This window comes from Hemiscyllium ocellatum, chromosome 1, assembly GCF_020745735.1.
Source record: "Hemiscyllium ocellatum isolate sHemOce1 chromosome 1, sHemOce1.pat.X.cur, whole genome shotgun sequence".
Lineage (NCBI taxonomy): Eukaryota > Metazoa > Chordata > Chondrichthyes > Orectolobiformes > Hemiscylliidae > Hemiscyllium > Hemiscyllium ocellatum.
In genome coordinates, this window is record NC_083401.1 from 121,761,531 (window position 1) to 121,774,866 (window position 13,336).

Sequence of the window (13,336 nt, forward strand, 5' to 3'; positions counted from 1 at the left end):
TGAGATCTACAGTCAACTTGAGGACTCCCAAGTCATCTCACTCACAGCTGATAGAATTGGGCCAGCAGGACTAATTCAGAAATAGCCTTTGCTATTTTCAAGGGATCAATTAAGAGCACTGTGGTCTGGAATTACACATAGACCAGACTGCATAAGGATGGTAAGATTTCATCTCCGAAAAAACATGCACCAGTTCAATTCTGGTAATTAATTAGATTTTTTGTTTAGAACTAATCATAAAACTCACAAATCTTCTCACAAACTTTAATCATAAACTATGCAGATATGTATTTTAAGTGTCGTGAGCTATATGATAAAATGGAATTATGCTGGATAGATAATTTTGGTCAATACAAATAAGACTCCTTCTCGGTCATACATTTTCTATGCTTCTAATTACCCTAATAAATATAGTTCTGCTGAAGATTGATACTGCTGACCTTTAGGAATTATTCTCCATCAATTAATTTGAGATCCTTTGAGTGTAACGGTCAATATTCTAAGTTTTGCAATTACAGCTGAGAGCAGTTAGAATTTTTTGTTACATCTACTTTATTCTTCTTTAGTGTTTTGGCTAACGTCTTCATTTTGAATATTACATCATTACAAAAATACTCGTGTTTAACTATGTTGAATGCCTGATCCACATGTCAGCTTTTCTTGTAACAAATACTTTTCAACAATGATCATTAATTATCAAAGTCCATAAGATTTTACAATTTCAATATTTGAAAAAGGCTGTGGAAACACTGCAGATTTTGTGTTGCTGCAAAGTAGTTATCCTCTTAACATAAAGTGAACAGTCACACGATGAATAATAGAATTATGGTTTGGGGGAGACAAAAGTTACCAATAAAGCCTCCATAAACAAGTGTCAATCATGATGAGATTCTTCTTTAACAGAGTTTGTAAGATTAAAATCTTGCATCCTTTTTGATATAAGTACCATCTTTCCACATGCAAAAAGAAAAAAAAAAGAAAACTTAAGTTTCATCAGAGATACAAAAGGGGCAATGAAATCATGAAACCAATGTAATTAAAACATACAAAAGAAAAACTGGGCGTATCGTTAAAAGGACGATTTAAGAATTTTGGCTTTCTTGACTCAGGTAGGCTGTAAATTCCACTAACGTCCTGGTTGGTCTTCCTGCCATTCCCTTCCGCAGATATGGAACTTCATCTTTGTTTGACATAACACCAGCTATGTCAAGGTGAGCCCAGTGAGGGGCTGTAACAAACTCTCGCAGGAATGCTGCAGCTGTACATGCACCACCAGACCTGCAGGAACATTTCAAAGCACAGTGAAATTACCAAGTGGCAACAAATATACTTTAAACTTTTACCATGGATTTTTAAAAATTAGAAATCATCTTCCTCAAAGATTCACAAAAAAAAGAAAAAAAAACGAATCTTCGTTCCATTTTTCTCCATATAATTTCTGCTCATATTTTTATTATGCCCATTTGATGATCAAGTGAAACACAGACATGAATGCTATTTCTGGGCAGGTCTTTTGGGTGACTGTTTATTTAGGTGTTCACTGCAATAATTCAGATAAAATTAACAAGCTCCTTTTGAATATTTCACTTTCATTAAGTGAGAGAATGGTTTGAAATTTTTGATTCTTTATGAACAGCGAGCGATATGGTCTTCCAAACATTTAATGTTAATCATACAACGCACTTGTTTTCTGCTGCGGTACAAGAACATGTATAATTTAATTACATTCAGTTCTCATCATTGTACGTAGGGGCACACAACACACCAGAATTCAGGGCATTGCATTCAAATCTTTCAACTTGAAGACATCTTTTGCTATACATCGTGGGGCAGATTTTCATGTGGTGCATATTTATGCCTAGCAACAAGCAAGGCTATTCCAATCAGTTAATGGCATCAGCTAAGGTCTAATTTTCACGATCAGACCTCATTAGGGAATGACCACTATTAATTGCACTGGGGATTTAGGATGACTGGGTGTATGGAATAGATGGAGATCCAGTGAAACTGCTTATTCTGTTGGGAGATCCCTGGTGATCAGCAAAGTAAAACTGGATTTGAATTATGGACGTGATACCATATTCACCTGTATTTGCCAATGTTGTTCAGGTCTGCCAGTTGTGATTCTGTGACCTGTCTGGTGTAATGTTGAAAAAGTGGCATCCTCCACACTCGATCTCCAGTCACAACACTTGCCTAAACAAGAACATATCAGCATCACCAATTATGGTCAGAATTACACAAATAAAAGGTATGAACTCCACTATCCAAATACCAAGAAAGGACAGTACTTGGACCTAATCCTCAATGTAAAGCTTTATTTCATATTATTAACATTACAATTTAAAAACAGAAAAAGGTGAATAAAGGATCCACTCAAATTCAAATGAAGGACCTGAATGTGAGATTGAACCTGATGCAAAAATGGCCTGTCTTGTTACAAATTAATATAATACTGCATCAACTAATAAAATTAAAACATTTGACTTCTAAATACTTTATTGCAAATTTGCATTCAGAAGGCCATGTGCCTTTACAGAGGGACCTCGATTATCTGAAGAAAATTTCAAGATCCCACAAAAACATTACATCAAAGAGGTAAGTGTATTTGACTTACTTGTACTGAAGAACATGTGAAAATGCTGGCAAAAGCAAAGAAACACAAGCAGTTCAAGCATCAGTGACTGGATACTTTTTAGGTAGGGTTGTTACACAGTCCTTTGCAAAAGTAAATGTTTTACCGGGTATTCCCGTCACTTTACCGGGCTGTTCATTAAAAACAAACTGAGAACATAAACGCATGTGCAAGGCCAGGCTTCTGTCTTTCTATCATGAGACTGAGTTCCCGGAAACTGACAAATGCTCTTGCGATCATAGAAGCTGTTCAGGACCTTGTTTAATGCTGGGATTTGACATACAGTATTTATGTGATGGTAAGCCCTTCTCATTTTAACCTGTAATTTGCAAACTGTGAGGATTAGTTTGTTTAAATAGCAGACTCATTAAAATTATAGATTTAAACAAATTCTCCGGTAGAGCATAGTATTAGATCAGTATGGTTTCCCTTGTTTAAGGTAAAATTGATTATCTGAATAATTGATTATCCGAACGAATTGGTGCCCACCCATCTCGTGCAGATAATCGAGGTTCCTCTGTATTGCAACGAGATCTGCACTATAAATGCTGAAATATAAACTGACCTTTGAAGCCTGGGAAAATTGGTCCAAGAATATAAAGCGTGAGCATGTCTTAAACTTCTGCATCTTCACAACATAGTCCATTTTGTCTACTGCATTCCAGTTATAAATTTAACAGTAAATAAAACATTTACTTGTGGGTGAAAAATTGAGGTGACTAACTAATGCAAGTACAGCATATTGTAGCTGAAAAGGAGGGTAGCCCTATAAGCGGAGTATAAGTAAAAACATGATTTTGAGGCTTTATATGCAGGGTCGATTCATATAGTGCTATTGACAAGTAATTCTAAAATTAGTCTGATTAATCTGATGGGCAACTAGACTATTATTCACAAATTCACACTGATGTTACAATATCATTGTACAGTATAGGCAAAGATAGAAAATGCTTGGTCATTTAACAGAGACACACGAGAATGGTGACTGGTTGTTCTTTCTGAGAACTTAAATGGCAAAATCAGGATGGAAAACAGTACTTCAGCTCTATCTCCTACCTACACCTCCTTCAAGCCTGAATTCTCACATGAGTATAGGGCTACAGAACTAGTACTTGTCTCAAATGTTGAACAGGTTTTAAGTGGAAATGACATTTGGCATAAAACATTGCGCAATGATTTTTACTTGTCTGAGGAGTCCCCACAACCAGTCGGAATTGGTGAAAACCCCAGTAGCTGCTGATCCAAGGGCAACATCCATCGCACCTGTGAAATAACACAAATAAAATTACTGGAATTTGATTTTGTTTCAAAACTAGTGTTTATCTGAAAACAAAACCTTAGGTTATTTAAGACATGAAGTCGCTGGTGTCACAATAAGGCAGTGATTAGATTACTGGAATAAGGTGTCAGAACTAATAATCCAAAGTTGACAAATTCCACTTCTATTATTGCAGGTTATGTATTCAAACTTTTTTTTATAAACAATTAGAAATAAAAAATGATTTTTGTTGTAATAATACAATTAATTCACTAATGTCCTTGAAGGAAGGAATGTTGAACATTCAAACCTTGCCTGGCCTACATGTGCCTCCAGAAATACACAAGCATGGTTGATTCAACTGCCCTTTGAAGTGGCTGTGCAGACCACTGAGTTCATAGAGGCATAGAGATGTACAGCATGGAAACAGACCCTTCGGCCCAACCCGTTCATGCCGACCAGATATCCCAACCCAATCTAGTCCCACCTGCCAGCACCTGGCCCATATCCCTTCCTATTCATAGACCCATCCAAATGCCTCTTAAATGTTGCAATTGTACCAGCCTCCACCACATCCTCTGGCAGCTCATTCCTGACACATATCAACCTCTGCATAAAAAGATGCCCCGAAGGTCTCTTTTATATCTTTCCCCTCTCACCCTAAACCTATGCCCTCCAGTTCTGTGTATTTATCTTATCCATGCCCCTCATAATTTTGTAAACCTCTATAAGGTCACCCCTCAGCCTCCAACGCTCCAGGGAAAACAGCCCCAGCCTGTTCAGCCTCCCCTCTCAGATCCTCCAACCCTGGCAATATCCTGGTAAATTCTTTTCTGAACCCTTTCAAATTTCATAGCATCCTTCCGATAGGAAGAAGACCAGAATTGCATGCAATATTCCAACAGTGGCCTAACCAATGTCCTGTACAGCCGCAACATGACCTTCCAATTCCTGTACTCAATACTCTGACCAATAAAGGAAAGCATACCAAATGCCTTCTTCACTATCCTATATAGCTGAGACTCCACTTCCAAGGAACTATGAACCTGCACTCCAAGGTGTCTTTGTTCAGCAACACTCCCTAGAACCTTACCATTAAGTGTATAAGTCCTGCTAAGATTTGCTTTCCCAAAATGCAGCACCTCGCATTTATCTGAATTAAACTCCATTTGCCACTTCTCAGCCCATTGGCCCATCTGGTTCAGATCCTGTTGGAATCTGAGGTAACCCTCTTCACTGTCCACTACACCTCCAATTTTAGTGTCATCTACAAATTTATTAACTGTACATCTTATGCTCGCATCCAAATCATTTATGTAAATCACAAAAAGTAGAGGGCCTAGCACCGATCCTTGTGGCAATCCACTAGTCACAGGCCTCCAGTCTGAAAAACAACCCTCCACCACAACCCTCTGTCTTCTACCTTTGAGCCAGTTCTGTATCCAAATGGCTAGTTCTTCCTGTATTCCATGAGATCTAACCTTGCTAATCAGTCTCCCATGGGGAACCTTGTTGAATGCCTCACTACAGTCTATATAGATCACATCTGCTCTCATCAATCTTCTTTGTTACTTCTTCAAAAAAACTCAATCAAGTTTGTGAGACATGATTTCCCACGCACAAAGCCATGTTGACTATCCCCAATCAGTCCCTGCCTTTCCAAATACATGTACATCCTATCCCTCAGGATTCCGTCCAACAACTTGCCCACCACTCAAGTCAGGCTCACCAGTCTATAGTTTCCTGGCTTATCTTTACCACCCTTCTTAAACAGTGGCACCACGTTTGCCAACTTCCAGTCTTCCGGCACCTCACCTGTGACTATCGATGATACAAATATCTCAGCAAGAGGCCCAGCAATCACTTCTCTAGCTTCCCACAGAGTTCTCGGGTACACCTGCTCAGGTCCTGGGGATTTATCCACTTTTAACCGTTTCAAGACATCCAGTACTTCCTCCTCTGTAATCTGGACATTTTGCAAGATGTCACCATCTATTTCCCTACAATCTATATATTCCATATCCTTTTCCACAGTAAATACCGATGCAAAATACTCATTTAGTATCTCCCCCCTTTTCTGTGGCTCCACACAAAGGCCATCTTGCTGATCTTTGAGGGGCCCTATTCTCTAGGAGAAAGTGAGGACTGCAGATGCTGGAGATCAGAGCTGAAAATGTGTTGCTGGAAAAGCGCAGCAGGTCAGGCAGCATCCAAGGAACAGGAGATTCGATGTTTCGGGCATGAGCCCTTCTTCGGAATGAGGAAAGTGTGTCCAGCAGGCTAAGATAAAAGGTAGGGAGGAAGGACTTGGGGGAGGGGCGTTGGAAATGCGATAGGTGGAAGGAGGTCAAGGTGAGGGTGATAGGCCAGAGTGGGGGTGGGGGCAGAGAGGTCAGGAAGAAGATTGCAGGTAAGGAAGGCGGTACTGAGTTCGAGGGTTTTGACTGAGACAAGGTGGGGGGAAGGGAAATGAGGAAACTGGAGAAATCTAAGTTCATACCTTGTGGTTGGAAGGTTCCTAGTTGGAAAATGAGGCGCTCTTCCTCCAGCCGTCGTGTTGTTATGGTCTGGTGATGGAAGAGTCCAAGGACCTGCATGTCCTTGGTAGAGTGGGAGGGGGAATTGAAGTGTTGAGCCACGGGGTGGTTGGGTTGGTTGGTCCGGGTGTCCCAGAGGTGTTCCTTGAAACGTTCTGCAAGTAGGCGGCCTGTCTCCCCAATATAGAGGAGGCCACATCGGGTGCAGCGGATGCAATAAATGATGTGTGTGGAGGTGCAGGTGAATTTGTGGCGGATATGGAAGGATCCCTTGGAGGGAAGTAAGTGGGGAGGTGTTGGTGCTAGTTTTGCATTTCTTGCGGTTGCAGGGGAAGGTGCCGGGAGTGGAGTTTGGGTTGGTGGGGGGGTGGGACCTGACGAGGGAGTCACGAAGGGAGTGGTCTTTTCGGAACGCTGATGGGGAGGGGAGGGAAATATATATTTCTGGTGGTGGGGTCCGTTTGGAGGTGGCGGAAATGACGACGAATGATACGATGTATATGGAGGTTGGTGGGGTGGTAGGTGAGGACCAGTGGGGTTCTGTCCTGGTGGCGATTAGAGGGGTGGGGCTCAAGGGCGGAGGAGTGGGAAGGGGAGGAGATGCGGTGGAGGGCATCGTCGATCACATATGAGGGAAATTGCAGTCTTTGAAGGAGGAGGCCATTTGGGTTGTACGGTATTGGAATTGGTCCTCCTGGGAGCAGATGCGGCGGAGACGAAGGAATTGGGAGTATGGGATGGCGTTTTTCAAGGGGCAGGGTGGGACGAGGTGTTATGGGGGCAGGGTGGGAGAAGGTGTTACAGGGGGCAGGGTGCTCCCACGAGGAGCTTGAACAGTTCATCCACTTTACCAACACCTTCCACCCCGACCTCAAGTTTACCTGGACCGTCTAAGACTCCTCCCTCCCCTTCCTAGACCTTTCCATTTCTATCTTGGGCGACTGAATCAACACGGACATTAAACCGACCGACTCCCACAGCTACCTAGACTATACCTCCTCCCACCCTGCCCGATGTTTGGAAAGTTAAAATCCCCGACCATAACTGGGCAGCACAGTGTTAGCACTACTGCCTCATAGCGCCAAGACCCGGGTTCAATTCCTGCCTCAGGCAACTGTCTGTGTGGAGTTTGCACATTCTCCCAGTGTCTGCGTGGATTTGCTCCGGTTTTCTCCAACAGTCCAAAGATGTGCAGGTTAGGTGAATTGGCCATGCTAAATTGCCCATAGCGTTAGGTGAAGGGGTAAATGGAGGGGAATATGTCTGGGTGGTTTGCTCTTTGGAGGGGCAGTGTGGACTTGTTGGGCCGAAGGGCCTTTTCCCACACTGTAAATAATCTAATCTAAGTACCCCATTATTCTTACAGATAGCTGAGATCTCCTTACAAGTTTGTTTCTCAATTTTCCTCCGGTCTATAATACAATCCCAATGTGATCATCACTTTTTTATTTCTCAGTTCCACCCAAATAACTCCCCTGGATGTATTTCCGGGAATACCCTCCCTCAGCACAGCTGTAATGCTATCCCTTATCAAAAATGCCACTCCCCCTCCTCTCTTGCCTCCCGTTCTATCCTTCCTGTAGCATTTGTATCCTGGAACACTAAGCTGCCAGTCCTGCCCATCCCTGAGCCATGTTTCCGTAATTGCTATGATATCCCAGTTCCATGTCCCTAACCATGCCCTGAATTCATCTGCCTTCCCGGTTAGGCCCCTTGCACTGAAATAAATGCAGTTTAATTTATTAGTCCTACCTTGTCCCTGCCTGCCCTGACTGTTCGACTCACTTCTGTTCTCAGCTGTACCCATCTCAGATCAATCTCTTTCCTCACTATCTCCCTGGGTCCAACCCCCCGCCCTTACTAGTTTAAATCCTCCCGAGCAGTTCTAGCAAATTTCCCTGCCAGCATATTAGTCCCCTTCCAATTTAGGTGCAATCCATCCTTTTTGTACAGGTCACTTCTACCCCAAAAGAGATTCCAATGATCCAAAAATGTGACTCCATCTCCCATACACCAGCTCTTCAGCCATGCATTCATCTGCTCTATCCTCCTATTCCAGCCCTCACTATCTCGTAGCACCGGGAATAATCCAGATACTACTAACCTTGAGGACCTCCTTTTTAAATTTCCGCTTAACTCTTTGTAATCTCCCTTCAGAGTCTCAACCTTTTCCCTTCCAATGTTGTTGGTTCCAATGTGGACAATGACCTTCTGCTGGCCCCTCTCCTCCGTGAGAACATTCTGCACCCTCTCCGAGACATCCTTGATCCTGGCACCAGGGAAACAATACACCATTCTGCATTTTTGCTGCTGGCCACAGAAACGTCTGTCTGTACCTCTGACTACAGAATCCCTTAACACAATCAATCTCTTGGAAACCGATGCACCCCTCGTTGCATTAGAGCCAGTCTCAATACCAGAAACTTGGCTGTTCGTGGTGCGTTCCCCTGAGAATCCATCACTCCCTACATTTTCCAAAACAGCATACCTGTTTGAAATGGGTATATCCACAAAAGACTCCTGCCCTAGGTGCAGACCTCTCTCACCCTTCCTGGAGTTAACCCATCTATGTGACTGTATCTGAGACTTTCCCCCCTTCCTATAACTACCATCAATCACATACTGTTGCTGTTGCAAAATACTCATTGCTTCTATTTGTCTCTCCAACCGATCCACTCGATCTGATAAGATTCGCATCCAACCGCATTTATGGCAGATATAATCCGCAGTAACCCTTAAACTCTCTTTAAACTCCCACATCTGACAAGAAGTACATATCACTGTACTGAAGGCCATTTTTGCTCCTTCATAATCTACAGACCCAGAAAATAACACCGTCTTATTCCTCTACAAACACTGCTCCAGATTAAATTAATAGCTATGGCTTATATTTTAAGTTTAATCAAGAGACTTATCTCCAAAAACATATAATCAAGAAAGAATCCACTATACTCACTACTGCAGCCTTTCTCTTGGACAGACTTAAAACAACAATTAACTTATCTGATTCTGTGCTGTGAACTTCGCCCAACCGCTCCTCCAAGATTAGTTGTCAATTTCACTGTTTGTTAATTTTCCCAGATCCACTCCGATGTCCAGCGATACACGAATTCAAACAGCAAAGGCGGTAACTGTGCAGGTTCTCTCTCTTTTGAAACTACTACAAAAGATATCACATGGATTCCATATTCAAGATGCCTCACTATCATCTTCTCAGGGAAAGTAAATGCCAATCCTGCCAGCAACATCATGTCCAAAGAATCTTTTTTTCACATTCAATGCTCAACTAGCAAAAAGCTGCAGTTGTAGTTGAATCATATTTCAGCACTCTTATTCTTGATGAAATCACTTAGTAAACCACTCTCTTATTCTTCAAGCCTCTCAGAACTTGTGCAGCATCAAAGACAGCGTTGCAATACCTGTTAATGTTGCAGCATTTACAATTGCTTTGGGGTTAAAGCTGTGTGCATAGCACAGGGCATCGGCTAGTATCAAACGACCTTCAGCATCGGTATTATCCACCTTAAAGATAGAGGAGAATACACGCAGTGAGGATTTTATGAACTTCACAAATAAGATCCATACCTGAAATCCCAACATGTACAATAACAGATGGTGTGAAAACTTAGGGTTCTGCTCCAAGTCAATTACATCTGATGTTTTCATAAATTAGGGCCCAGATTGGGCGGCACGGTGGCACAGTGGTTAGCACTGCTGCTTCACAGCGCCAGAGACCCGGGTTCAATTCCCGACTCAGGCAACTGACTGTGTGGAGTTTGCACATTCTCCCTGTGTCTGCGTGGGTTTCCTCCGGGTGCTCCGGTTTCCTCCCACATTCCAAAGATGTGCAGGTCAGGTGAATTGGCCATGCTAAATTGCCCGTAGTGTTAGGCAAAGGGGTAAATGTAGGGAATGGGTGGGTTGCGTTTTGGGGGGTCGGTGTGGACTTGATGGGCCGAAGGGCCTGTTTCCACACTAAGTAATCTAACCTAATCTAATCATCTGATGTGAAGATCGACATTGCAGTATTGTACAAAACTTACAAATCAGGACCAGGCAAAAGTTCCACTACACCTAATCACATGCAAATGGCCCGAGTAGTTTAAACTTCTCCTACACAATTAGCTGGCATTGGGAACCTCCAGGAAAGTCTCCAACTTTGAAAGTTAGACTTCAGAAGCTTCTAATTCACTGACCTAGACACTTACCCAGGAAACATTAGAGGGATTGAAATCTGTTCCAATCACTGGGCAACGACAGAACTGTTTGACACAATTGTTGACCTGACTTCAATACTATCCATCGACCACCCACCAATTGCAATTGCTACCCCTACCTAAACCCTGATTCTGGGGTTCACCATCAGACAATGCACCAAATACTCCCACACCTCCCCCTCCAAATGCCACGAGACACTCCCTGACAACCCAGTCCCTCAACCTGACTTCATCACCTGACTTCCCCTGATCTGAATGGATCAGAACCCTGCCTGATCCACCTACCCACTGGCCAACCTGTGACCCCTCTACCATTATGTCATTCCACTACTCTAACCATCTGCCAACCTACCCACTTGCCATGCTATCCATCTTGTATAGGATTGGGGCAATATAGTGGTATGTATGAGATTTGGTTACAGACAGAAAAGAGAGTAGGATTATATAGATCATTCTCAGGCTGTTATTAATTGGGTATTTTTAGAATTAGTGCTAAGGCCCAGCTGTTGAAATATTTCCACATTTGCTAGTGACACAAAACTGGTGGGAATGTAAATTGGGAGTAAAGTGCAAGAGGTTCAAGCAGACTTAGATAGATCATGTTCTTTTTTATCCACCATTTATATATTTTTTTTTCCTGAGAAATTTCTTAATCCCTGGTCTATTTTGTCTCCACACAACAGCTGCACGGCAGTAGAGCTTATTTTCCCCCACAGCACTTGTGTTGTGCAGGGACTCAGTGATAACACCATTGTACAAATAATCTTATTCAATACTTCCACCATAAGTGAAAGTGACATCTTATTCCAGTATTCTTACTAATGAGTAGGAAAGACTAGCATGTAGGTGCAACAAAGAAAGCAAATGGTCCATTGGCCTTGATCACAAGGGGACTCGAGGACAGGAATAAAGATGTCTCACTGTAATTGTGTAGAGCTTTGGTGACACTACATCAGAAGTATTGTGGTAGGCAGAGTGCAATGGAGGTTCACCAGACTAGTCCCTGGATGACAGGATTGACTTAAGAGCACAGATTGAGGAAAGTGGGTGTTTATTCTTTACAGTTCTGAAGAATGAAAAAGGATATCTTTAAAACTTGCCCAATTCTTACCAGGTGTGACAGGAGTAGGTTCATTAGCCAGGGTAAACAAGCCAAAATTGGAAAGAGGTAGCCCATTTAAAACTGAGATATATTTCTGAAAACTGAGTAATTTCTTTACTCAGAGGGTGATGAATCTTTTGAACGTGCGATGCCATCGATCTGTGCAAGTTCAAAAACTGATACATTTCTGGAGACTCATGTCATCAAAGGACTTTTAAAATTATTAATTCAAGGATCAAGGCTTTGCTGGCTAGGCCAGCATTTATTGCCTATCTACAACTGCCCTTGAGAAGACAGTTGTAAGTAGCCTTCTTGAACTGATGCAGTACATTTGGTGTAGATACATCAACAACGCTCTTAGGAGGGAATCCAGATGGTGGCCAACATGGTGGGGAATCTTCAGATGGTAGTGTTCCATTTATGTGCTGCTCTTGCCCTTCTAGGTGATAATGTTGTGGGTTTGTAATGTGCTGATTAAGGAGCACTGGTGATTTTCTGCAATGTACCTTTGTAGATGGTACAGAGTGCTACTGCTATGCTGTGGTGGAAAAAATGGATGCCTGTGGCTGTGGCACCAATCAAGTGACTGTTTGGCCTGAATGATGTTAAATTTCTTGGTCAGACATGGAGCATAGGAGTTGGAATGTCATGTTGTGGCTGTACAGGATATTAGTTAGGTCACTTTTAGAACGCTGCATACAATTCTGGTCGTTTTTCTACAGAAATTATGTTGTTAAACTTAAGAGGGTGCAGAAAAGATTTAGAAGGATGTTACCAGAACTAGAGGGTTTGAGTCTTAGGAATAGGGTGAATAGGGCTTTTTTTCCCTGATGCGTCGGAGGCTGTAGGGTTAACTTATAGAGGTTTATAAAATCTTTAGGGGCATGGATAGGGTGAATAGACAAGGTCTTTTCCTCAGGGTGGGGAGTCCAAAACTCGAGGTCATAGGTGAGAGGGGAAAGATTTAAAAGGGACCTAAGGGGTAACTTTTTCATACAGAGGAGGTGTGAATACGATGAGCTGCCAGAGGAGGTGGAGGAGGCTGGTACAATTACAGTTAAAGGCATCTGGATGGGTACGTGAATAGGAAGAGTTAGAAGGATATGAATCAAATGCTGGCAAATGGGACAAGGTCAGATTGGAATGTTAGGTCAACACGGAAGACTTGGACCCAAGTGTCTGTTTCAGTGCTGTATTACTCTAAGAATGTTCTGGGAGCTGCACTCATCAAGGCAAGCGGGAAGTTTCCCATCACTCTCCTGACCTTTGTCTTTTAGACGGTGGACAGATTTTAGAGAGTCAGCAAGTGAGTTACTCAATGCAGAATTCCTAGCTTCTGATTTGCTGTTGTAGTCACAGTTTTAATTTGCTTCATCTATATCAGTTTCTAGTTAATGGTAATTCCTAGATATTTTGAAAAGATTTATCGATCAGGTTGAGGTTGTGGGTGTAGGTTTGCTCGCTGAGCTGGAAGGTTCATTTCCAGACATTTCGTTACCCTACTAGGTAACATCTTCAGCGGGCCTCAGGCAAAGCAATGCTGAAAATTCTTGCTTTCTATTTATATGTTTGGGTTTCTTTGGGGTG

General features: G+C 42.4%; 1 protein-coding gene across 2 annotated transcripts in view; it reads right to left on the reverse strand.

The window, feature by feature from the left end:
- Positions 1-343: 343 nt before the first annotated feature.
- lap3 (leucine aminopeptidase 3) overlaps positions 344-13,336 on the reverse strand; it is a 55,359-nt gene continuing 42,366 nt past the window's right edge. Inside the window, exons 10-14 of one of the 2 annotated variants that reach the window (XM_060831566.1) lie at positions 9,850-9,952; positions 3,819-3,898; positions 2,087-2,196; positions 1,048-1,278; positions 344-949 (exon numbers count right to left, since the gene is read on the reverse strand). In XM_060831566.1, coding sequence (XP_060687549.1) covers positions 1,083-1,278; positions 2,087-2,196; positions 3,819-3,898; positions 9,850-9,952 — 489 coding nt within the window. In that variant the 3' untranslated portion in view covers positions 344-949; positions 1,048-1,082. The other variant, XM_060831560.1, reaches the window with a different exon arrangement.